The sequence below is a fragment of the Ictalurus punctatus genome, chromosome 6 (assembly GCF_001660625.3).
Source record: "Ictalurus punctatus breed USDA103 chromosome 6, Coco_2.0, whole genome shotgun sequence".
Taxonomy (NCBI): Eukaryota; Metazoa; Chordata; class Actinopteri; order Siluriformes; family Ictaluridae; genus Ictalurus; species Ictalurus punctatus.
The window spans coordinates 22,654,209-22,678,629 of NC_030421.2; the positions used below are offsets into that span (position 1 = coordinate 22,654,209).

Below are 24,421 nucleotides of genomic sequence, written 5' to 3' on the forward strand. Positions count from 1 at the left end.
TTTGACATGTTCGACCCGAGTTCAAATCCACCTTTTGCCAAACTCGTTCGTCTCCGTTTTCCATCACATATCAGTTCGGAAAGGCATTTATTTTCAATTAAAATGAATAAAATACTTGAAAAGTGGAACTAAAGTGCCTAACGCCAGTTAGGGGTAGGTGTAAGGAGGGCTTTATTGTCCCAATAAGGTGGCATCCATTTAATAATTTTAATAAATATAGTCTTTTACACTATGTAATTACTGCATCCTGTTAATGTACAACAATACTCTGGCGCAAGTAGTATCTGCCACTATTTATAAGCATAAATAGCATCTAACAACTATTTGCACTTATTGCAAAGACATTGGGCCCAGGGGCCTCTGAATTCTTAATCCGGGCCTGACAGTGATAAAAACAAATACTCAAAAACACAGAACATATAATTGATGAGTACAGATTTAAAATGCTCATGTGTAACCACGATAGCGATAGATGTGTAATGTCATGTTATTAATTCAGTTATAAATTCATATAATTAAATAATTTGAATGATTAATCCAATTAATCAGTCCGTAGTAAATTAACGGAAATATTCCGTTAACTTCAGAACACCAATGAAGTTCTCGGGTTGCGCTTTTGTAATGAATTATTTATGAGTGGGCGGGGCCTGCGACGGGTGAAAGGTGAAGACGTTCAGCGCGCCTTGTTTGGCGCCAGCGTTTTCGCGGGACTGCAGAAGAAATAGCGAGACGGTAACTTCCCCGTTACTGACAGTCCTTGATATATATTTTTTGGAAAACCCTCGCTTGTTTTGTTAGTATAATCTTTCTATCCATGCTAACGCCGCTTTTTGTTGGTTGTGTTCCTTTAATTGCAGTGAGGTGAGAGAACACTACTTTTCCCCCTCGCTTCCTAGTTAGCTGCGGTGTGTGTGTTCTGGGCAGGGGGTTGGGTAAGTTAGCTAGCCACCATGCTCATCATATGAGACCGCAATATCAAATCTAACGCATCAATAATAATAAAAAAGACAATCTAGCGTGCTTACACTCGAAGGAAAAATAAAAAGCGCTGATGTATATCTAGCAGGGTTCACGCGTGTCGTTTTGGTTTCTTTACCTGAGTGCAGATGTTATTAGCTGGATCTTATTAGCTGGCTGCACATTGTTTACACGATGTGCTAAACTAGAATGAGGTCGCGAGATGTGTAGCAGATCTAAAACAAAACAATCCCAGTGCTGCGTTTGGGAATTAGAGAAAATATATCACTAGATAAAATGTCTGTCGTTATGCAACTAATCAATTGGCTAGCCAGCCACCTAGCAGGGAGGAGGCAGAGAAGCTAGCTAGTTGCCACATCCGTGTGTGCTCATCATTGCTGAATGCCTCTTTCTGATACCTAGCTGTTAAATGCGCATGTTTTCAGAGTTAGTCTAGTTATTTAACAGCCTCCGTGCATATTTGGCGTTATTGCCACCTGTTAGCTGCCATGCACCAGTGATTAAAGGGGCTTAAAGTGTAGCTAAACACTTGCAATCATGGAACACAATGTGCTTCAGTAAATGAGCTTTCAGACACCATGTTGCTCTTTATTCTATTCTGAAGCACATGGATCATTGTTTCCCAAAGGTGTTCATGAATTAAGAGCCAAGCATCAGCACTAGGTCTGCAGTTTTGAGCTATTCAGTAGCTACAAAATTCAATTCAGGTGTTTAAAGCTCTTTTTAAAATGTAGTTTTGTGGTTTTTCTTTCTATGAAGAGTTTGATGGTCATAAGAAAAGCATGTGTCTAAAGTCAAAGGCATGGAGACAGGATTGGAGTTTGTGTTCCTGTTGTAATTGTTTGTGCTCCTGCAGGACGTGAGGATGATGGCCACGGTCCCCATGTCCAGCTCCAGCCTCCTCCCTCTCCTCGGGACTCTGGAAGACGATGCAGCCGGAGTGTCAGAGCAGACCGATGCCTACCTTACCTTAGCCAAGTGAGTGATTGAGGCTCCAGTAGATCGGCTTGATTATTGAAATGGTTATACTAAGCATTTTGAAGCTGTAGAGCGTTCCTTGATGTTCGTAAAATGTTACTGAGCTACTTTTTGTCTGCCGTTTTCAGTCGGCTGAGTGGAGAAGACGGACGGCAGTTCTTTCCTTTAATCGTTAAGCACTTTTCACGCCTGGGTAAAGCTTTTCAGGTAAGAACTTGCTCTAAAATCAGTTTATGTTCATTTATATGTTTTTATTATATATATATATATATATATATATATATATATATATATATATATATATATATATATATATATATATATATATATATGTGTGTATATATATATATATATATATATATATATATATATATGTGTATATATATATAATATATGTATATGTGTGTATGTATGTATATATGTATGTATGTATGTGTGTGTGTATGTATGTGTGTGTGTGTATGTATATAATATATATATATATATATATATATATATATATATATATATATATATATATATATATATATATATATATGTGTATATGTGTATATATATATATAATATATGTATATGTGTGTATGTATGTATATATGTATGTATGTATGTGTGTGTGTATGTATGTGTGTGTGTGTATGTATATAATATATATATATATATATATATATATATATATATATATATATATATATATATATATATATATATATATATATATATATATATATAATATTATATTATATGTGTGTGTGTATGTATATTTTATATTTATTTATTTATTTATTTATTGGTCATATGCTTATTTGGAATTTGACACTATTCAGTGTAGTTATTTTGTAAAGTCTGCATTTCTTCTTTCATACTTGATCCTTTGCGTTCGTGCTGTCAGACTCACATATCCAGCGAGAACGAGGAGCTAAGCCAGGCTGCGCTTCAAGCTCTGGGCTTCTGTGTATTCAACACAAACATTGTGTCTAGCGTTCCAGGTAAGATATGAAGCAAAGGGAACACAATACGGATACAGTGCAAGTCTTCTGTTTTCTGTTTCTTCTTGGTTTTGAGATGCTTGCTTTTGATTCTTTTTTTCAGCAAATTTTGCGGAGGAGATTTTGTCGGCCCTGTGTGCCCTGGTGTTGAAGTCGACAGACAAGAACACCTGCACACGAGCATTATGGGTCATTTCGAAACAGAACTTTCCTGCAGATGTTGTTGCCAAGAAGGTCTGTAGTCGGAAAGTATACTACAGTTTGGAGGTGCTTTTGCTTTCATTTTAAGCCATGTTTGCACGTTTCTTCTCTGTCTTTTAGACACCTGAAATACTCAAGACTCTTGAGGCTCTGCAGACAAAAGACATCCAGTCAGTCCTGACAGATCACGAGTCGCTAAATGTTGTTATAAAGTAAATACTTGTTACATTTTTCTTTTTCAATTTTTACCTCTAAATAATATAATTTTGCAGACACTGGGCACTTTTCAGTGTGAAACATATTGTTTCGCACTTGAACCCTCAATCATTGTTTGGACATATCATGTTTCCGTGGACCATTATGTACAAGTCTCCGCTAACCAAAAATGTCTTAATTATTTACTTTTACTATTGATTAGTAGTATTGAAGTGTGTAGATGAACAAACTGTTAATGGTTTTACATATGTTAATTTCTCTGCCTCCTTATTAAACCTTTGAACTGAGTTCAGTAGACTCAAGTATGTGGGTATAAATGTAATAAAATAAGGTCATTTATTAATAGTTTTTTTTGGTAGATCTATGATTCTGCTTTTAATTGTATTGGTATTCTTTATGCTTATGTAATATAATATCCCTTGTGGGATCAATAATATTCATCTGTCCATCCATCAAAAAAATAAGCTGTTTGAATGTTTTGATTACAGGCTGTTTGAGCAGGCTCCTGTTCAGATGGGTGAAGGAGCAGTCTTGTGGATTAAGCTGGTCATACCGCTGGTAGTTCACTCAGCCTCGAAGGTGCGCTTACGTGCGGCTGCTGCACTGGAGATGGGAATGCCCCTTCTTCTGGAGAAACAGCAGGAGGTTGCTGCCATTGTAGAGCCCATGATGTCGTCGGTAAGTCTTTTCCTCATTTTCCATCTTGCAGAAACACTGCAAGAGTGAGAGATAGGCTCTTTTGTGCCTTCAGATAAAGCGGTTTGTCCTTGGGTAGGAGGCAATTCTGGCTTGTTATGATTATTTGAGTGGTTGTGACTTTATTTTGCTTCCTGTTGAAAAATACCACAATCTGGTTCTGTGGAGGTGACAAATTGAATGGCTTTTCAAATGTTCTTTCTCCTACTGTGAAATAAGTGTTGGGCTATGTTTTGGGAAAAGTAGTTAGCACTAGATTACTTGGGTGAGATTATGCATCTCTTTCACAACGTTCTTACAATAACTTACTACTTATTGTTGTTGTTGTTGTTGTTGTTATTATTGTTGTTGTTGTTGTTATTCTAGAAACTTATCCCTGAGATGCAGAAACTGTTCTCCACCAAGAATGAGAGCAATGTGCTGAAGCTCTGGCCTTTATTTGTAAAGCTTCTGGGCAAGGTAAGGCATGCACATGATCATGCCACTCATGATCTTTCTTTTATATGTACTGAAGAGATGTTTGGTGCAGGTGAAATGTGTGTGCTCTTTTTTTTTTTTTAAATGAAGTTGCTCCACAAAGGAGGTGCTTTCATAAACTCGCTGCTCTATTTGGAAGAGCTGGGCTTCCGCAGCTCCTCTCCCAGCATTAAGAAAATTGCCTTCATAGCCTGGAAGAGTCTCATTGACAACTTTGCTCTTAATCCAGGTAAGCAGTTGTCCAGACTGCTGCAAACATCAACCTTGTATCTTTTTGCCATTTTAATATGGATTAGATCAAACTGGATTTAAATGTCTTTTCCAGATATTCTCTGTAGCAGCAAGCGACTAAAGCTGCTCATGCAGCCCCTCAGCTCCATCCTCGTGAGGACTGAAGCCTTGCTGCTCACCAAATTGGAGGTCTGGTGGTATCTGGTGGTCAAACTAGGGCCTAACCTGTCTGCTAACTTTGAACAGGTAAATAATATAATGTTAATCACAATGTAAAATACAAGCAGCACAGGTTTTTAACACTATTGTGAGTTTTTCAAGGTTTTAACACACAAAACTTATGTATAAAGGTTGGTGTACCACTGCTGCTTAGCACACTTCCTGCAGATGCTTCATTGGTGTCTTCAGCCACTACTGCTAGAAACACAAGCCAAAGCAATGGCATTGGACTAGTTACTCCTAAAGCAGGTATAGGGAATGTGGGTTTTTCCCCCTCTGGACATTAAATATGCTTTTGTTTTCCCTTGAAACCTGAATGTAATATCATTTTCTCTCTCTCTCTCTCTCTCTCTCTCTCTCTCTCTTTTCGCCCTCTCTCTCATATTCATCTATCCATTTTAGGTGTTCCCTCATGTAGCAGTCCAGGTTCTAGCTTTCGTCTGAGCCTTAACAGCAGCGTGAGTATCCCTCAGTCCTACTCCTCCATCCAACTGCTGGGGCTGGAGATGCTATTGCACTACTTTCTAGGCTCACAGGCCAGTGCTGCTGCAGCCAAGAACAATCTGCAGCTCAGTCTTGGTAAAGCACCAGTGCACACTTACTTTCTTTGTTGTTTGAATTCTATTTCGAGTATTGCTTCTGACTGTTTTATAATGTACAGATTTGCGGATATTGTAATTCCCTGCCCTTTCCTCTCTGTCTACTTTTAAAACTATCTGAATAGTCCCTTTTCTCAATGACCTCAAAATCCATCCGCCTTTCTGCAAAGCAATGTATACGTACTTCCATGTTATCTTATGCGTGCTGGATACTTCAGGAAAATGCAGGAACATTAATGATCGTTTTCAGTTTACCGTTCTTTAACATGTAACTGCCTTGGATGGGGAAGTAGGCTAACTAGCAGCAACAAGAAAAATATGCATCGCTCTCGGCCTGTTTTGCCACAGGTTTACTAACAAGTGTTAATAAGTGTTTACTTTTTATATTAATGTGTAATCGCTCATGTCTGCAACCACAGGAAGAACACAACAATCAGAAAAACCTGAAGGTGATGAGCCTCCTCATTTTTCCTCATGGTCTTGTGACCACGCCCTCTTGCGGTCACCTCATCGACAACTACATTCGAACCCGTATTCCAATGCAGTGTTTTGGTGAAAGGGCCCAACGTTAACCATGAACACATTACTGATTTTTGTCGAACAATACACAATCTATAGCTAACATCGGTAATATGGAAGCACGATTGCAACAAGAGTTTGCGGTGTGTATTACCGTAAATTAATCAAGAATAAGGACTTAAAGACTTTATATTTGAGAAGAGAAAGCTAACAGTTACCGTTGTCATATCTCCTCTGCTAACGTTAGCTGGGCTGGACAATACAAAAACTCTTAGCTTGATAATCAAACAGGTACTGCTCAATGAAGAATTTGTATCCTTTATCAAGGATAAAGTCGTAAGTAAAAACTTGTCTACAAGTTGCTGTACATCATCTAGACATATTTCTGGCAGATGTAGAAGAGACTGGGTAAACGCCACAGCGTTCCACTATGCTGGCGGAAGTAACCATACACTGCTTTTGAGTCAGAACAGAAGTTGCGTGATGTCTTGTGAAAAGAGTCTATTGACAGTTTAGTGTTCTATGGCTGTATCATTATCAAATTCTTTGCTTTTTTTTTTTTTTTTCCAGAGCCTTTGACACACAACCTTCTCAGCAACCACTCTTTCTTCAGCAAGCACTCCTCCACACTCATTTCAGCTGTTCGAGATGGCTTCATCTCTGTGGGCAAAGATGCTCCAGGTACTCAATTGCTTCAATTCATGCTGCAGTGGCTAGTTTTTGAGACTGTTTTAGTGTGCAGCTGCATTCAGCCTTTATTCAGTTAATTATTGTGTGTGATTTTCTATAAATAAATTGTACCTTTCTCTTAACCATTCCCTGCCCTTGTTATAGCTAATACTGACCTATTAGATTTCCTTAGTGTGCCTGTGACTTCAGAGTACCCCTTAATGTTGAAACAGTTATGTATTGCTTCTAATTGTTTAGGATCTAGTGTGCTAAGCTCCACAGTGCCATTGGGTTTTTTTTTTAAATATTTTTTTTTTATTAATCTAAATGAATTAAGAGAAAAACTGGTTCTAATAAGAGTGGATCCACCTGAATAATATGAATTTGGATAATTTGGCATGCACTCTTAGGAGACAACAGTCTCATTGTGCAGTTGCCAGCCCCCCAAGAGCCTCTGTTATTCTTTTCAGTGGATGGATTTTTTTTTTTTGTTTTTTTTGTTTTTTTTGTTTTTGTTTGTACAGTTACCCAATCATTGCATTGTATTATCTCCAGATGGCCTGTATTGCATCCAGATGTAAATCGAGTTGCTGTGGTTGATTTGTCATATTGTGAAATATTGATCATTTACACAAGATACCTACTTTAACTTTTCCCATATACATGTCATGCCTAGCACATTGTTTGGGTAGTTTTTTTTAAATATAAATAATTAAATTAAATGAAGCTAGTAAAAACATGCTTTTTGTTGTATTTCTTTGTTTAGAAGCGTTGCTGAGTCTGATATGGACCAGCCTTGTTGGCCATGTCAATACAACAATAGAGGCTGGTAAGTGCTGCAGTGGTCTATAAATCTGTATAAATACACAGGCATGAATAAAAGTGTTCTGTTGCTGTTTTAAGCCTGCATCTGTTCCATCTTTGTGGTTCCTTTTTTTCACAGCTGGCAATAAGAAGGAGAGACAGGGTTCTGAGGTACTTACTCTCCTGCTACAGGCCCTGCAGTCTATTGTGTCCTCTGAAACCCTGCCAGCTCCACGGGCTCTGGTAAATCATCTCACTTTGCAAATGGCTGCCCTTGAAAATCAGCTCCTTCAGACCCTAGCGGTGAATACTAATTACAAGTACTCATTCAACACCCTTTGAGGTTTCTAAAGCTTGGGATGCCAACACCCCAGAACTTTTGAGGACTCATGGCATGCTAAGACTTGGAAACCTCAAAGACTTAAAATGAGAATTCATCGCTAGCGTTTTGATGGTGATTCTTAATTCCATACAAAAGCGTTTTTGTAAACATCTCATCCCAGATTTTGCCGATCACTGCTTTCTCAGGATGTCTGGGGGTCCTTAAAAAGTCTTAAAATGTCTTTTGTTTATTAAAGTAAAAATAAGGCCTTAATTAGCATTAAAATGTCTTAAATTCACGTTTCAAGGGTCTTAAAAATGCAACAGAACTGACACCATAAAGAAGATTTAGATTTTATTTTGGCTTGTTGCTTTTTGAGATGGTAAAGCTGTGTCATTGTGTTGCACTTAGTGTGTGCGGCTCCTCTGCATTTTAGAGTGGCTCGGTTCACAGGAAATGCCGCTCCACACCAACTTGTCTCTGTCTGTTCTGCGAGTTTGAGTCGCTTATAACATGCATTTAGACACAACACTCGCCAGATTCACTTTGGTTTTACGTTGGTGTAATCTCAAACATTTTTGTGGGCAGAGGTTTACAGCATTTCTCCTGATTAGTAATGAGAAGTGAATTACAAAATCTGTTGCCAACGAAACGGAGGTTTTCCTGCGGTTTTCCACCAAAATAAGTCATAAGGTCTAACGCATATAGGTGAATAGTAATATATTTCTGACTTCATTGTTGTATTACTAATTGTACCCCCAAATAAAAATTTATTATGCAAAGATTATTATTATTATTATTACTATTATTCAGTGCCATAAGTAGTATTGCAAAATAGCAGTGTTTTTTAAATGTGTATATTCTTCTTTATTAAAATTTATGCTACTTATTAAATTATCCTGGCAATATTTTACAAAAAAACTAGTAAACACGGCTGCGAGGGGGTTGATGGTAAATCTGACATCTTTTTCTCTTCTGACTGCTGTAATCCATTGCTGTATATTTTTATTTCCTCTCATGGAAAGGAAATACTGGATTTTTTTCACTTTTACTGTTTGAGTAAATGGTAATGCATAGTTTTTCTAAGGTCTCCCATATACCTCTATAGTTTACTTAGAAATGGATGTTTATACATGATGTATCATGTAGTATGCTTGAAGTGACGTGCAGGTCTTAAGATGTTTTGGAAATGTCTTTAATGTGGTATTATAAGGTATTAAATTTAAAGTACAGATACCCTGTTTATATGCTATGCAATTTCTTAAACTGTGATTGTCCTGCTTTACAGGTTTTGTTGGAAGCTACTGTGAAAGCCATACCTCAGAAGGTTTTGGGGTCTGCAGCATATCAAGTGGCCAACATGGATGTCTTGAATGTCAGTTTGGTGGTTGTTTGAAGCTGACCATTTTATAATAACCTGTATTTTGAAGCAGTCGTAAAATGTGCTATTTGGAAATCATTTATTTATAAATGCATTCCTTGATGTGTAAAGTTATCCTGTCTGTTTCTGCTTAGGGTACCCCAGCTCTTTTCTTGATTCTCCTCTTCTACAAGAGCAGTATGCTCTCATCATTTGTGGCTGAAGAAAGGCAAGTTCTTTAGAGTGTTGTCGGCCTTTTGCTTGTTCTTATTGCTATTTAAATGAGTCTTTTGTTCATAAGGAGATCTATAGATTTGGTTAAATGGTCTATGATTGGTATGCCTTTCTTTTCTTGCTATCTGGTAGGTTCTTCGTGTGTTTGGAGACCCTAGTCAGTTGCGGTCTCTGTGGGCCCACATCCCCCCTGGCCTTTGGCGAGTCAGTTTTGGGTACAGTCAGTGGCAGTGTGGAGGCTGTGGAAAACAAAGAGCATTTGTGGAGAATGTGGAGTGTAGTTGTGAACCCTTTAACTGATACCATAACACAGGTTTGTTTTGTATTTTAGTAGATTACTCTTTGTCGGTCCTCATTTTGAGCATTAACAGATCACCACCACATTTATTTATCTATCTATCTATCTATCTATCTATCTATCTATCTATTTATTTATTTATTTATTTACAGACAAATGAGGTGAATCAAGGAGATGCCCTGGAGCATAACTTCAGTGCAATTCATAGTGCCTTGATGTTTCCCATTACTCACCTTTTGCCTGGCTCAGGTCTTCCACAGGTCAGTAGGCATCTGCTGTACTCGCACATATTTTGGTCTTTATTGTCAGTTGTTGGCACAGAATTCACAGATTGCTTTACTATAATTTCTGCATTAGATGACTCAGAAGAGCATGCTGAACACTTGGTCTCGACTGTACAAGGCTTTTGCTCGCTGCTCTGCTCTCGTGGCCACAGCGGAAGAGAATGTGTGCTGCGAAGAGTTGTGTGCCAGGATATCTGCTGCACTGGATGGTGATGCCCTGAAGGTATACAGCATACATGGAACATGACAGTTTGTTCATTATATTTATCTCAAATTAATCAAGCTCTGCCCCCCCTTCTAGAGTTTGTCCACTCTTGAGGCAGTGGCAAGTATCTTGCTGTCAATTATTGAAAGTGTGGACTTCTCTCCATTTACCCCTCAGTTTCAGCAGAAGATGAAATGTAAGCCATTGTGTGTTTTGCTTTAGATGTTAGGACAGGTTTTTAATTTAAAAAAAAAAAAAAATGTTTTACAATTTAACAATGAACTTTTCCCTCCTTAGCCCCTCACACACCACTTGGTTGGGTTCGAAAGAGGAACAAAGCTCTGGGGAATCTCTCAAACTTCCATGTGCTCTTGGTGCAGTCTTTAGAGGTTTTCCTAACTTTGGCCTCTTCAGAGGAGAACAGTGCAGTTTTAAGTGGCATTGGTACAATGCTCTTCTCTATTGTGTCTATTCTTTTCACAAACCTTGCATTGCCCACCGTTATCCAAGAGGCACTGGCTTCCCTTACCAAACCTCTTGCACTTCTTTATGGTCAGGTAGGAAGGTGAGTTTTCAGTGTTAGACGATGTATATGGTACTAATTAAACGTCTTCAAACAAAACCTGAATACCTCTACACATACTGAATGTGTTTTTTTTTTTTTTTTTTTTTTTTTTTTTTTTTTTTTTTTTTTTTTTGTGTGTGTCTCTTAACTCTTATAGTTCAGAAAGTGACCAGTCCAAGACCCACTCTGTGCTAGGATCCAAGGTAAATGTGTTGCTGAAGTTGAAGATGCTGATCATCACCTATAGATGTTCGCTCATCCTTTTGTCACAATCCTGATATCCTATTTAAAAGACAAGTCTTTTCTACCTTCAATTTAGTTGGAAAAGCTGGTAGGAGATGTACTTGGCACCTTGCAAACACGATCTGCACTGCAGTATGATGATGAGCTGCTGGAGGTTTTGTCTCCTTTACTCTGTGTGCTTTTCCAACACAAGAGCAAACAAATCCGCTCGGTCATCACTCAATTCTGGAATGCCACTTTTGGAAAAGCCCTCGTGCTGACATATCCTGAGAGTCTCAGGTGCGTGTGTGCATTGTATATTGTAATGTCCACTTAAAAGACCTTTAACAATGATGTTAAAAGTATTCCTTGTGGTGTTATACAGAAAAGTGCCTTGGCCCAAAAAGCCTTCACTGATGAAAGTAAAATTTCTTCTAGGTCTGTTTTAAGTCAAGCTAAGCAGAAGTCTCCCTTAATTTTACCTGGTTTTCAACCAGTTGAAAACTCCTCTGAGGATTTCAGTGGACAGTGCTCAGTAAGTTCTGTTTAGCATTTCTAGCATCAGACAGAATCACAGTAGTAAAAAACCTGACTAACCAGTATATTATGTAAGCTTATAATACTTTTCAAGTTCGGTACATTTTTTTTATTTTTTATTTTTTATTATTATTTTTTTTTTAAATACTTCATGTTGTGCATTGAATGACAACATACAGTGTAAGACACTGCCCACTGGTTGAATTTCACTATCTGAAAGGGTTTACCTAGGAGGCCACACATTTTAGAAAATAATTTATTAGACATTATTTAATCTGCAATGCTGCACCAAATGTATTTATCTTCATAGTTCATTTTGTTTTGAGCAGAGTGAGTGTTCTCAACTTGACACCAAGATCAGTGGGATGGTGGTCACTTCAGTGGGAAAGAGAGAATCCTTACTAACCAGGGCAGCAGAGCTAAAGGAAAAGAGCTCTGGAACACCCTCCAAGCCTGTATCGGTAAATGACCTGAAATGACGCACTTTTTAAAAAAAAAAACTTTTGGAACTTCTCAGTTGTATCATATTTTGGCTGATGGTGGTGTAACATTTGCAGGTGAAACTGGATTTCGGGTCTCCGAAACCGCCACGAAAAGAAGTTCTTGAGGAGGAGGCATCGGTAGATTTTGTCTTCATTCCACCTGAGGCAAAGGAGAGAGTGTTGACTGAACATCAGAAGGAGGTCAAAAGAACTAAAAGGTAGTAAAGCTTACCAGGTTTTGTACTGCAGCAAAATGTCTCATGTATGTAAACATGTGTAACTTATGTACTGCTTGATTCCTTCTTTTCTAGGGTTGATATCCCTGCCATGTACAATAACTTGGATGCCTCTTTGGATAGTACAGTCTTTACACAGTACACTCAGAGCCAAGAGGAGTCCATGTATGTACTGTTGTTTTTATTTCTCCTTCTTCTGCATTAGTTTCATTATCTCAGCATCTCTGTCTTTCAGTACTGAGCTGTTTACCAGCATGTGTTTGCATTTAGGGACAAATTTCCAACACAGGAACAAGCGGAGACCAAAGAAATTACTATGACTGAACCGAAGGTAGGACTGTGTATATCTGACTGGACTGAAGTCATTTATTGTGCATATGGCTGTATTTTAATTGGAACAAGAGAAGTTAATACCTCAAGTAGTAAATAGTTTTTTGTTTTTAATCCATTGGATTTAAAGGAGGAGGCATCATCTGTAAGCGAGGATCAGAAGATGCAAGATTACATCAGTCCAGACACAACATCACAAGACAGAGCAACAAATGAAGCTAACCAAACTACTGAGGTGCCGTCTTCAGCGGACGTCGTAGCTTTGGATGCTGGTGAACTTCAGGATTCTGCAAGCCATATAGAGAGCCAAAGCCCAAATGTGTCTGGTTCATCTGACATGATCTCTGGTACTCCACCAAAGTCTAGCAGCCGACGTCAGTCCTTCATCACCCTTGAGAAATATGCAGAGGGTAGGCCAGCTAGTTCCCCAAGTGTTACACAATTTACTGGCCCACTCTCTAGGACTTTTTGTAGTCAGGAGTCTCCAAAGTCACAAAATGACTCGAAATCGCCTCCACCTTCTTCTTACTCGCAGCCAGAAATTGTTAAAGAGGTCTCTAAGGAATCTGCTGTTAATATTACCCAGGAGTCTACTAATCAGGCTGATGGACAAAATATGGAAATAACCACAGCAGAGTTAAAGTCAGTAGCTAAATGTCCAAGTGGAGGCACACAAGATGATGATGATGATGATGTGATCCCAGACACCCAGACCCAAGAGCTGAATGAGGCAGTTGATACTGGTAACAAGTCTTCAGACAAATCCAGTGTGGTGGTGGTGAACACTGAAATTGCCTCCCCTGGTGGAGAATCTGAGGTTGTTGCTTCTCAGGATTCAAGTCAGGTTGAACCAAGGAGGTCGGGTAGACGCAGAAGTAGACCTGTCCTGCCAGGGGAAGAGTCAGACCAGGAATCCAAAAGCAAGCAGCAGAAAAAGGCATCAACTTCAAATAATGCACAAAAGTCTACACCTGCCAAGAAAACAGACATTTTGCCTACAAGAACCAGAAGAAGTAGAGTCCATGAAGAGAACATGAGTGAAAGTGGCAAATTGCAGAATAGTGAACGTGAAGATAAACAGAAACATTCACAAGTACCACCATCTGCTGCCACTACAAGTTCAACGCAGGGAAAGAGGAGTAGGAGTAAAGAATTTAACCAGACTGAGCCATCTATTGAACAACAGTCTCCTTTAAGTCAAACAGATAAGAGGGAGTCTCCTCTTAATCCTTCAGATAGTCCATCACATGGTAGGCCTGTAAGGCGGACCAGAGTAACCAATGCTAATGTGGACGTTTCTGACAAAAGACAAAGAGTTGGGGACTCTCCGGGAGACTCTCCAGCTGGTGTGTCCAAACAAGTGGACAGCTCTGCATCAGATGCTGATAGCCAGTCACCTGGCAGACCAAGAAGAGCAAGGAGGACTGAAGCACAAAACAAAGATAATCTTGGGTTGAGAAATGAACAAGTGAGTGACCCAGGTCATGCTCAGACACCAAAACCCACAAAAGGCAAAGTAGGTAGGTGGAAGAAAGTTATGGAAGAAACGAGTAACATCAGTAAAGACACTACTCCATCAGGTTCAGTGATTTCTGAATGCTCACAGGGTAATGAGATCAGTGAGTTACAGGACAATTCTCAAGGCCGTGGGAAATACCGAACTCGTCGGTCATCTCAAACCTTATTGGCATCTGTTGAAAACTTGGAGTCTGATGGGTCTGATACCCGAGACGGACAAAGATCTAAAAGGGCAAGAGGGCATAAATCATCTTCTGAAGTGATGCCAAGCACAGAGATGAATGAAAATGCGCCTGGGGATATGTTGGGCAAAGAAGATGCAGATATCCCTTCAGTTCCAATGGACGTGTCAAATAATGATCCAGAGGTCTGTTTAGGTGAAAGCACACTGAATGAGGTTCAACATCTTCACAAAGATGAGGCCCCTGCAGCAGAAGGTCAAGCGATTGAACTTCACAACACTTCTGATGGAAAATCAGCTAATGATGAGCAACAGAGTGATAAAGACGCTAAGACGCAAACAGATTCCGATAAGGAGGAGCTGGTAAATGCTGTTCTGGAAGAGAGCGCTGTTGAGAAAGAAGCCCTTCCATCTTCACAGGACAGCCTACAGCTACCTGCAAAAGTTGAGTTAAAGGCTCCTGAATCGCGTGCATGTCCACATAGTAAAAGAGGTCGTGGACGCAGACGCTCCTCTAACTGTAACTGCCACCAAGTTAGCAGCACACCTTCAAAAGGACAATGCAGTGATTCTCAGGTTGTACAGGATCTAAAGGAAAACACGGTTCTGCTTGAATCTAGCAGCCTGCCAGCTGAAGCGGAGTTGAACAGTATCGCATCCGTCTTACCCGAAAAAGAGTGTGGGGCACTTCAAGATAATTGTCCTGGCATTGCAGATGTCCAGTCTTCTCCATCCTTGGTCAGTTTATCAGAAGTGGAGTTGCCTGCTGAAGGCCCAGTGGAAAAGCATAATGAAAGTGTTTCCCAGTCCTCTGATGTGAGTGAAGGTACGACCCAGGCAGAGGAACACCACAAAGACGATATAGATGACACGGAGGATAAGCATGAGGAAAAGGAACAGGATAAAACATCTTCAGAAAACGCATTTAGCCAGGAGCTACCACAGGAAGGTCCAAGTACACCAGATGCTGATCCAAGTGCACCAGATGCTTCTCCAAGTCATAGCCAGCCTGTGGAGGATAAGCCAGTATGCCAGGAACAGTCCAAATCTCCTGTCAGTCAGGAGGAAATAGTTCACAGTGGAGAAATAACTGAGATGCCAGAAAAGGAGGAACTTGTGCCTGAACTAGATGTTGCAGTTACTGCACTTCCAGAGGGTACTGAATTAGACAGGATTTCTCATGAAGAGGGGGATGATGGTGAAGCAACACAGCTGGACCAAGATCTTCAACCTGAGACCACTCTATCTTGTGAAGCACCTGTATCTCCACAAACTGACTCAGCGGAAGAATGCTTGGACTCCCCACCGAAACAGAAATCTTCAGATTCTCTTTGTAGAAACGCAGACGTGAGGCAGAGTCCCAGTAACAGTGCAACACGTGGTGTATGGTCACCATCAGCTTCTCCATCTACAAGCATTCTGAAGAAAGGACAGAAGAGGCAATGTGAAGAAGAGTCTCCTTCACCTCTCATTAAGGTAGTATTTTAAGGATAAAATGTTTATTAAAGATCAAAAGCTTAATTCTAGTATAATATAGTGTGTCTGGGGAATATTGCTGTGTATTTTAATGTGTTGAGTCGTCTCCCCCCCCCCCCCCCCCCCCCCTTTTTATGTGTGTAGTCTCGCAGAGTGTCTTTTGCAAACCCGATATACCAGCAGGAATTGGCTGATGATATTGACCGCCGTAGTCCAGTAATACGGACCAGCTCTCCAAAATCAAAAGCTGTTGGACAGCCTAAGGTATTATGACTGAGATTTCTGTGTTCTTAAGATATTAAAGCAAATGAACTAATTTAATTAGAATGCAATTGTATTACAGTACATCACAACACCTACAAAAGGCCTGTTGACCCTCAGCCCTCGCAACCTTCGCAGTCCAGGTTTCAGGAGTTCAAAGAAATGCCTGGTATTTGTTCCTGTTTATTCTTAGAACATTTTATATCATTTTATTTTTCCCCATTTTGATAGGACTGGTTTGATAGTCTTAAGCCTGTTCTCTCAAGTCCAGCTTAATGAGTATTGAATATTTAACATACAAATGTTTATATTAATGTTTAACCTGGCAACAGATTTCAGAAATGAGTCAGGAGCCTCGGCCCATTCCAAAGGATTGTGTTTATCCTGCTCTTGTCTGCTGTTCTACCCCTGTGGAGGCTGTTCTGCCCCAGATTTCTTCCTCAATGTGGTAAGTTTTAATGGGCAGCTTTTTGTCTACACTGATTGCACCCGCGCTCATTTACCGGATCAAAGTGGATGACACTGGCCTCTCTGATTTGCTTCTCATTACATTCTCATGAGCATTGTATGCCATCAAATAATTCCCTTTCCCCTCCTGAATTATGGTGACTTTAAAGGTGACCTGATCAAGTTGACCTCATTGCACAAGCTGTGTTGATAAAACTTGCACTTAATTTCTGTAATGTAGACACTAGTTTTCTTACTGTTTTTCTTACCTCTTGACTAAATAAGAATGAATGAAAATATATATATATATATATATATATATATATATATATATATATATATATATATATATATATATATATATATATATATATATATATATATATATAAAAATAGAATTCCTTTAAGTGTGTATTCACTTGTAGTCACTGTGTTTTTCTTGTACCTAGGCCTCGAGGCTTTGGTCAGCTTGTGCGTGCTAAGAATATTAAAACAGTTGGAGATCTGAGTGCTCTATCCCCAAATGAAATCAAGTCGCTCCCTATTCGTTCACCTAAGATGTCAAATCTCAAAAAAGCACTGAAAACCTATCATGAGCAGCAGGTACAGTAAAACAAAAAAAAAAATCACTTTATTGGGAATATTGTGCTTAGCTGATGTATTGCGTTTTACTGAAGTTTGATTTTTCCTTTAAGCGCAAAGGGCGGCCTGATGACCTGAAAAGCTTTGATGAAATGGAGAAAATGACCTCTGAGCCTGAGGAGACTACTGCAGCTCCAAATCAAGAGGACCAAACATCTGGAGATGGACAAGGTAAAATTGTCAGATTAGCAGTATAGATTACCTGCATCATGTATGAAAGAATACAGAGAACTTCTACCACATAATTTTCAGCAAATAGGTACTAGATATTGACATGAGGGCTTTTTAAAAAATTTTACATTTATTTTTAACTGCAGAAGTCTCATTAGAATTGCCAACAACTGTAGAGCAGAAACAAGAAGAACCAGTGCCTGTGCAGCTGCTATCAGATGTTGCCGCTCTGGGATCTCGTCTAACCCAGGAGGAGCTCGGTCGCTATTCTCCAAGAGAATTGGGTCTGATGCATGAACAACTCAGTGGGATGATGAGAAGTATTGTGGATCATCTTCAGTCACGTTTGGTCGGCAACCTTGAGGACAGTTTGTCATGATTGCAACCATCCTTCTCATCCTCAGCCTTCTACATGGAACATGACCGGTTTTTAACATGGTTATTAGCAGTGGACTACATACATGGTTTTTAGTTATCGTTTTAGCTGTGGATCTTCTAACATCTTAGAAGAACTTGGATGTGGATCTTCTAACATCTTTCAGGACTTGTGGGATGGGTCTGTGACTACCTGCTTGGACATTAATCGTTTGTACCATATTCATATCCTTTGAGCGCATTATAGATAGATGGGCCTTTCTTAGCCTTTTTATTGGTGGTTCTTAATTAAATCTGTGCAGATCACAATGCAGATGGCACTTTTAGTATTACAATACTTTTTTCTTTCTTTCTTTCTTTTTTTTAAATAAAGGAGTGAAGGTGTAAGAGTGGTGTTTTTTAACTGAGAATTTACCTGCAGGATTGATGTCTTTGGTGCATTTATTTGTTTCTTGGATCAGAATTATGGAACATGGATAATTTTTAGGTCACATGGTGATCCTTGCTGCATCCTTCATTTCAAGGTGATTGTTTAATAGGTAATCCAACTCACATTTTAGAATTCACAGTAGTCTTTATTATCCTTTTTTTTTTTTTTTTTTTTTTTTTGGTTATTATAAAAAAAGACTGCCAGTGAACACAATATAGAATTTGAGTTTACAGATAGTGTTCATGCAACCTATGATGTAAGGAAATCTTTAGTTTGTGTAAATTTTTGTAAAATCAACAAGGAAAAATCATACTGGTAGTGTGACCAACTCTTGTTTTCAGTCATTGGCAGCCTTATTTAGGATAATTAGCATTTCATTTCTATTATTTAGAGTTATCTATGTTCATAAACCAAAATTCATGCAGAGATTTTATTTCACTAAAGATGTCTTTTATCAATACATTATTGCTATTGCCAACTATATTTATTTAATTATTTCATACATTGTCTCAACACAAGGACTGTCCAGGAAGGGACAAAGGGATATTTAAAAGTGGAAATGCATGTGGTTGCATGCAGTTTTTATGTAATAAAACCATCTAAAACCCTGGATATATCTTAAATAACTTATGCATCAAAGAAATCGACTTCTTTACGTAAGGCTACATATTCAGGACAAGAGACAGATATACTGCAGAAGCGTGGTGTGCTTTATTAGCTACTGAGCCAAAATATGACTCTAACCCTAGACCTAGGGAACTGGAAGAAACAAAACACACATACAAATTGTGACCAGCCTTCAGCAAAGGAGGGAAGAGGTTTGTTTCTTGGAACTCTTCAATGTACACTTTTTTTTTTTTTTTTTTTTTTTTTTTTTTGTAGGTCGGTAACGGATAGTCTCACCTCGCAGTTTCCAAGTTTATATTTTTTTTCCTTGGTTATGGTTTGATGATGTCTTTCTTTGGTATCTCACTTTTAGTTCAGTTTCAGATCTTTTTTACAGCAAAGCCCATCTCTTGTGCAAAAGATTCAATGCTAGAACAGGCACTGAAGCCTTCCAACCAACTGAATCTGTTATTTGTTAATAATATACTGAAGTAATGGGCTTTAATTTGCTTTCGATTGTTCTGCTGAGTTTGGTACATGTCTGTAAGTTTCTCATGTCACATCCACTGAAGATTTGCCAGTATGGGCATGAACAAAATTGCACATAATGTGAATGCAGACACACAGGATCGATACTATTCTAAGCCTAACCTACCCTCAACTACACATAAACTAGCTAAATGCCTGAGATGCTTAGCCCTGTGGAGGTGTCATACTCGTACTAGTCTTTAGATTGCCTCCACATAGTTGGCTGGCAGCATGCCGGTCTTTCCAGTTCGCTGCACTGTGCCATACATCCAGCCCTCATCGATGGCCTGCACATTCACTATGACATCTCCATCTTTGAAGGACACCTCGTCGCTGTCAGCTGCAACGTAGTCATACATGGCACGCACAGTTTTCTGTTGAGAAGGAAAATATATAAAGTGACTATAATCATGTTTTTGTCTTTTTTCCTCCAAATGTAGGTTGCAATATTTTTAGGAAACTCAAGTTACACCATGGTGAAAATAATTTTCTATCCATCCATCTATTTCTCTAGTGCTTATCCTACATAGGGTCAAGGGAGCCTGGAGCCTATCCCATGGGTCTCAGGGCACACCTTGGATAGGGAGGCAACCCATCTCAGGACAATTTAGAGATGCCAATCAGCCTACAACGCATGTCTTTGGACTGGGGGAGAGAACGCCCAACCCTGGAGGTGTGAGGCAAACATGCTAACCACTAAGCCCCTAAAAAGTATTTTTAAAAAGATGTATGTATGAAATGTCTGAAGAATCTCATACTTACCCCAGTGGTGGAGGGGTGTGAGGGCACAGAGGACACTGTGGTCTGCTGGGTGACTACAGATGAAGATCTCTGCTGAAGTTCAACTGTCTTGGCCTGCTGGTAACCTGTAAGACAGGTAATGATGTATCTGAATTTGAAGTACTGTTTTTCCATACTAAAGACACTTCAGTGTCAATAACAGTAATGATACAGCTCCTTAATGAGCACTTCTTGTTTAGTTATTTAGTGTCAAGTGCACATACCGATAGTAGAAGTAGGGAATCCGTTGCTGTAGAGGGACATGTGGTGGTCCACAGCCTCAGACAACTCGGATTTCTCATCACCTAAACCGCTCATGGCGCTTGTCGAGCGAGAGTGCTCCTTACTACGGCGCTGAGCTTGAACTGAAAAGGTGTGGAGAGTTGTGGAAAATTTTCAAATTGCCCTAAAATGTCAAATTCTTACTTAATTAAAATTGGAAGTAGCTGGCTTAGTTAGTGACCACACTAAAATGTACTTAAGTATTAAAAGCAAAAAAGAATTAACTAAAACTAGAAGTGAGGACATTTTTTAAAAAAATTAGTTATAATTTTGTGCAATGAATTTTAGAAAAAGTTATTTAAGGTTTAAAAATGTATATTTAAAAATATTTAAGGTTTGAGTTTCTTTATTCAATTCACTGACAATACAGCATCTTGTTCAATTGGAATAAATTTTGTATTTTTTTTTTTTTTAAAATAGCAGTTTATATTCTTTTCCTTTAATGAGACCGATATGTAAACTTTCCTTGTGCAAAGATGACTCATTGTGGTATTCATATAAATTAGTATGAATACTATTAAATGTTTTACAGTTAATAAATAAGGATATTTACTATGAATCACAAAGAAAAGTGATTGATTTGGGAGCTGGGCAAAAAATAATAATAGCAAATAATGATTTTGAGATTTGACTGAAAGGTCTAAACACAAATGCAAGGAATAAAAATTAATGATGTAATTGAGTAATTTTCTCATGTAAAGTGCAAATTTCATAAAATGATACTTAATTATTGTAACAGAGCACAATTACTTTGATATTTCTACCTCTTAGTGTTCATAATGATCCCAAATTAAGGCAAGGCCAATGTAACAATATAATGTTTATAGTCTGTGACCTACCTGACATCATGTGGAGACTTCTAGACTGGATATTATCTTCAGCAGGATCATAGTCAAACACAGAGCCTGGGTTTGTACGCCATACACGCAGGTCTAGAAATTATACAACAGTTACTGTTGAATTCTATATAAACATAGTGGTATAAAGATGTAAGCAACTGTACAGGGGTTGTTTAGTAATGTTGCTGTAAGTGAGTTATTGTGTTTCGATGAGCTGACCAGCGATGGTTTCCTGGTCATGCTCTATAGCACGTCTCCTCTCCATTTCCACCACACGCCTCTGAATGCCGCGGTAGTTGATGTCACTGAAGTCCTGAGTGTTTCTCTTTACACGCTCCGTCACAAGGTCAGTGGTGGTGGGTGTGAAGCTGCCCTTACTCTTCTCAAAGTCCTGGTGGTACTGCACCTACGAGATAGATGTCTCCTTAATGTTATTCCAAATGTTCTACATGCCACGTTTTGTTTTGTGTAAAAAGCTGAGACTGAGCGGAAATTTACCCCAGAGATGATACGCTGAGTCTGCCTCACACGTCTCATCTCAGGAGTGTCCAGTACGAAAGCTGCTTTGCCCTGTACCTGCTTACGGAAGCTGTCCGAGTACAGCACCTGGGTGACAGAAAGAAGAGTAAATGCAATATAAGCTGTTTTACAGTATATGTTGCACTATGAGCACATCTCAGGTCGGATAATTCCAGGAAGTAGGGAAACAGATGACTATAAAGACAGCAGCCATAGAACATGTAAAAAATCTGTGTTATTGCAACAGTAGATGAATGAATTAGCACACTAGGTCCACAAAGATGGAGGGTGTTTTTGTTCCATTCCACAGAAGTGCTACAGGATAAGGGGAAATGCATGAAAAGTTGTTTCATCAAGAGGAAGTTAGCAATGGTCGCACACATCACATTTATATTTTGATGCATTATAATCAACAGGTGGAAGGATGAAGTTAATATTATTAGAAACCTAAGCAAGAAGAAAGCAGTTAGATAGGTTACGTTGGACATGAATTTCAGGACACACGTTCCCTGGCTGAATACCGAGCTAATTTGTTCTTGGTTCCGTTTGGCCCGCTCCATCTCTGGCGTGAATATGACAGAAGTTCCTTTGCCAGAAGCATCTCTATACAAAACCTGGTGTAGAGAAGAACAATGCCCATAGAGAGACCAATGAGAAGCAGATACCACAGATCATACTCACGCTCCAAACATTCCTTCAGCAGAAGAAGGAGATGTTTGTGAGGAAACACCAACCACAGCATCACATTTGGAGATTAAATGGCACATACGGAGAGAACCCTGTAGTGAGGGGTTAAGAAAAGCAAATACAAGCCAGATGATTGCAGTTTGGGAATTTTTAAATAACACATAAGCAGAAGAGGTTACTGTTGTGTTGCATTACATGGGTTCAAGTTTGAACGCTTGGACTAAACATGGAGCGTAGATGATTTGAGGATGCTGGCTGGAGGATTTGGCGATTATATTAGCAGGTGATGACTGACAGTATGGATGGAATGGAGGTCGTGTGAGAGTTCATGCAGATGAAGGCACGCCCAAATATATTGTGTGTAGTTTCCACTACCGAACTGATGTGCTTCTGAGTCTCTCTGACTCGCTTCACCTCGGGGAGGTCCGATATAGCTGTTCCTTGGCCCAACATGTCTTTGTACTTTATCTACCATTGGATTCCGTTCCATGCAGGCAAGATACAAATGAAGCAAATCAGGAAAAGAGCAGTTGACACAAAGAAGACAGCAAACATTTTCATAAGAATATGGCAAATATTGCTGTAAGCATGAACTTTAGAAGTATTAGCATTAAATCTGGTGGTATATTCATGAATGAGTGTTATAATAAATGTTATCATGTGTTAATCATTGTTTTTTCAGGAACTACAGTTAACCAGGGGAGTCATAAAGATTTGTCTATTATGATATATGGATGACAGAATGATCCATTGCTGGGAAAGGGCCACACCGCTGTGTACCATGCTAATATTTTCCTGATTGCGTTTAACTCTCTCCATCTCAGGAGTTTCTGATACCGAAGTTCCACTTCCTAAATCCTCCTTGTAACGAATCTTTAAATAAGTATAAGAAAAAAGGGTTATACAAACAATCCAATCATTATTCCCACAAGTACCATGTATTTTGCATGTACATAACAGGCAAACTCAGTGTTAGAATATAAATTGAAAGAAAGGATTTGAAAGAAAAAATTCATACTGACAAAGATGAAGGTAATTATGCAGTACAAGTTAATTATCTATGAGATATTCATTAACAATATGTGCTTCTATAGAATGGTAGAGGATCATCGAGTATTATACCATAGCACTGTTAAATTCTCGAATCTGATTGGCCAGGTGGTGTTGATTACTGATCGCAGTTCTGGCTTTAATTCATATCGCACATTATATTATTATTTTTATAGAATAACCTATAATAATCTAATGTATTCACTTAACATTTATGGATGGATTCTTGGGTATCAGCGGTGTGTTACAGCCAGTAAGTCAATAAGGGAAAGATTTACGATAGCGGACTTTGCGATTTGAATTTTCTCAGTAACAAGGTACCTTTTCCGTATTAACTTAGAGAGAGAAAAAAATAGAGGCTGGTGTAGAAAACAACTGTTTAGATCAGTTATACCGCAAGTGCTAATAGGAAATAACTTGTCTCGCTGGCATTCAACAACATGAATAAATATAAATAAATGTCACTCTATACATTTAAAAATCACAAAGCCTTATTCTGTAATAAAAGAAAAAAACACCATTAGCATATTGCTGTGGTATAAGTGGAAAAAAACACTAATAAAAATCAACTTCAGGCTGATAATGGCATCACACCTGCTGTTGATTATTTTCCAATAACAGCACAAAATTAGTGTTTTATTCCTTACAAAAAAATAAATAAAATCAGTGAATTAACCAGTGAGTAACCAGTAATAATAACTAGTGAATTAGGAAAGTCACATCTGGAGTAAGAAAAAAAAACAAAAAAAGAATGATCAAACAGGTTAAAATTATTAAGGGGGAGGGATTCTTGTAATACAGCCAAGGAAACTCTACCGAGCTTATGTTCTTCTGAGTCTCCTGCACACGTTTCACTTCAGGAAGATCTGGTATAGATATGCCTTGACCTAGTGAGTCCTTGTATTTGATCTATTCCATATTTCCATTTAATTTGTGACATAGACATAGAAATAAAAGAGAAATGATAAAACAGGAAGCATT

At 38.7% G+C, this 24,421-nt stretch overlaps 2 protein-coding genes across 31 annotated transcripts in view; one reads left to right on the forward strand and one right to left on the reverse strand.

Annotated features, from left to right (window-relative positions):
* The first annotated feature begins 644 nt into the window (after window positions 1–644).
* On the forward strand, window positions 645–18,106 carry rif1 (replication timing regulatory factor 1). 4 transcript variants are annotated; one of them, XM_017469753.3, is made up of 37 exons: window positions 645–732; window positions 858–932; window positions 1,835–1,956; window positions 2,085–2,163; window positions 2,846–2,942; window positions 3,046–3,176; window positions 3,264–3,355; window positions 3,848–4,037; window positions 4,422–4,514; window positions 4,623–4,761; window positions 4,858–5,009; window positions 5,114–5,231; window positions 5,385–5,561; window positions 6,671–6,781; window positions 7,536–7,598; window positions 7,713–7,816; window positions 9,184–9,270; window positions 9,411–9,484; window positions 9,622–9,802; window positions 9,940–10,047; window positions 10,145–10,294; window positions 10,373–10,472; window positions 10,574–10,841; window positions 10,999–11,044; window positions 11,161–11,363; window positions 11,502–11,598; window positions 11,930–12,061; window positions 12,158–12,300; window positions 12,394–12,483; window positions 12,589–12,649; window positions 12,779–15,823; window positions 15,968–16,087; window positions 16,167–16,253; window positions 16,417–16,532; window positions 16,981–17,134; window positions 17,227–17,344; window positions 17,491–18,106. In XM_017469753.3, the coding sequence occupies exons 3-37, from the start codon at window positions 1,844–1,846 to the stop codon at window positions 17,721–17,723; spliced, it is 7,272 nt and encodes a 2,423-aa protein (XP_017325242.1). In that variant the 5' UTR covers window positions 645–732; window positions 858–932; window positions 1,835–1,843; the 3' UTR covers window positions 17,724–18,106. The 4 variants fall into 4 exon arrangements, with proteins under 4 accessions (XP_017325242.1, XP_017325245.1, XP_017325244.1 ...); XM_017469756.3 differs by lacking the exon at window positions 858–932 and having other exon boundaries at window positions 657–732; XM_017469755.3 differs by having other exon boundaries at window positions 731–861.
* Window positions 18,107–18,838: 732 nt separating this feature from the next.
* Window positions 18,839–24,421, reverse strand: part of neb (nebulin) — a 57,986-nt gene continuing 52,403 nt past the window's right edge. For 14 of the 27 annotated variants that reach the window (XM_047155988.1, XM_047156008.1, XM_017469750.2 and 11 more), the window contains 10 exons: window positions 24,257–24,349; window positions 23,171–23,263; window positions 22,766–22,858; window positions 22,225–22,317; window positions 21,683–21,790; window positions 21,404–21,590; window positions 21,185–21,277; window positions 20,288–20,428; window positions 20,046–20,149; window positions 18,839–19,657 (listed from right to left, as the gene is read on the reverse strand). In XM_047155988.1, the coding sequence (XP_047011944.1) occupies window positions 19,484–19,657; window positions 20,046–20,149; window positions 20,288–20,428; window positions 21,185–21,277; window positions 21,404–21,590; window positions 21,683–21,790; window positions 22,225–22,317; window positions 22,766–22,858; window positions 23,171–23,263; window positions 24,257–24,349 (1,179 nt within the window). In that variant the 3' untranslated portion in view covers window positions 18,839–19,483. The remainder of the gene's footprint in view (window positions 19,658–20,045; window positions 20,150–20,287; window positions 20,429–21,184; window positions 21,278–21,403; window positions 21,591–21,682; window positions 21,791–22,224; window positions 22,318–22,765; window positions 22,859–23,170; window positions 23,264–24,256; window positions 24,350–24,421) is intronic. The other 13 variants (XM_017469752.2, XM_017469751.2, XM_047156012.1 and 10 more) reach the window with 5 other exon arrangements.

Bases quoted from the DNA above. Each gene is read 5' to 3' on its own strand.
- rif1 (XM_017469753.3), top strand. From the start codon at position 1,844: ATGATGGCCACGGTCCCCATGTCCAGCTCCAGCCTCCTCCCTCTCCTC. The intron at 12,650-12,778 runs GTAGGACTGTGT...TTGGATTTAAAG, and splicing joins TTACTATGACTGAACCGAAG to GAGGAGGCATCATCTGTAAG. The intron at 16,088-16,166 runs GTATTATGACTG...ATTGTATTACAG, and splicing joins AAGCTGTTGGACAGCCTAAG to TACATCACAACACCTACAAA.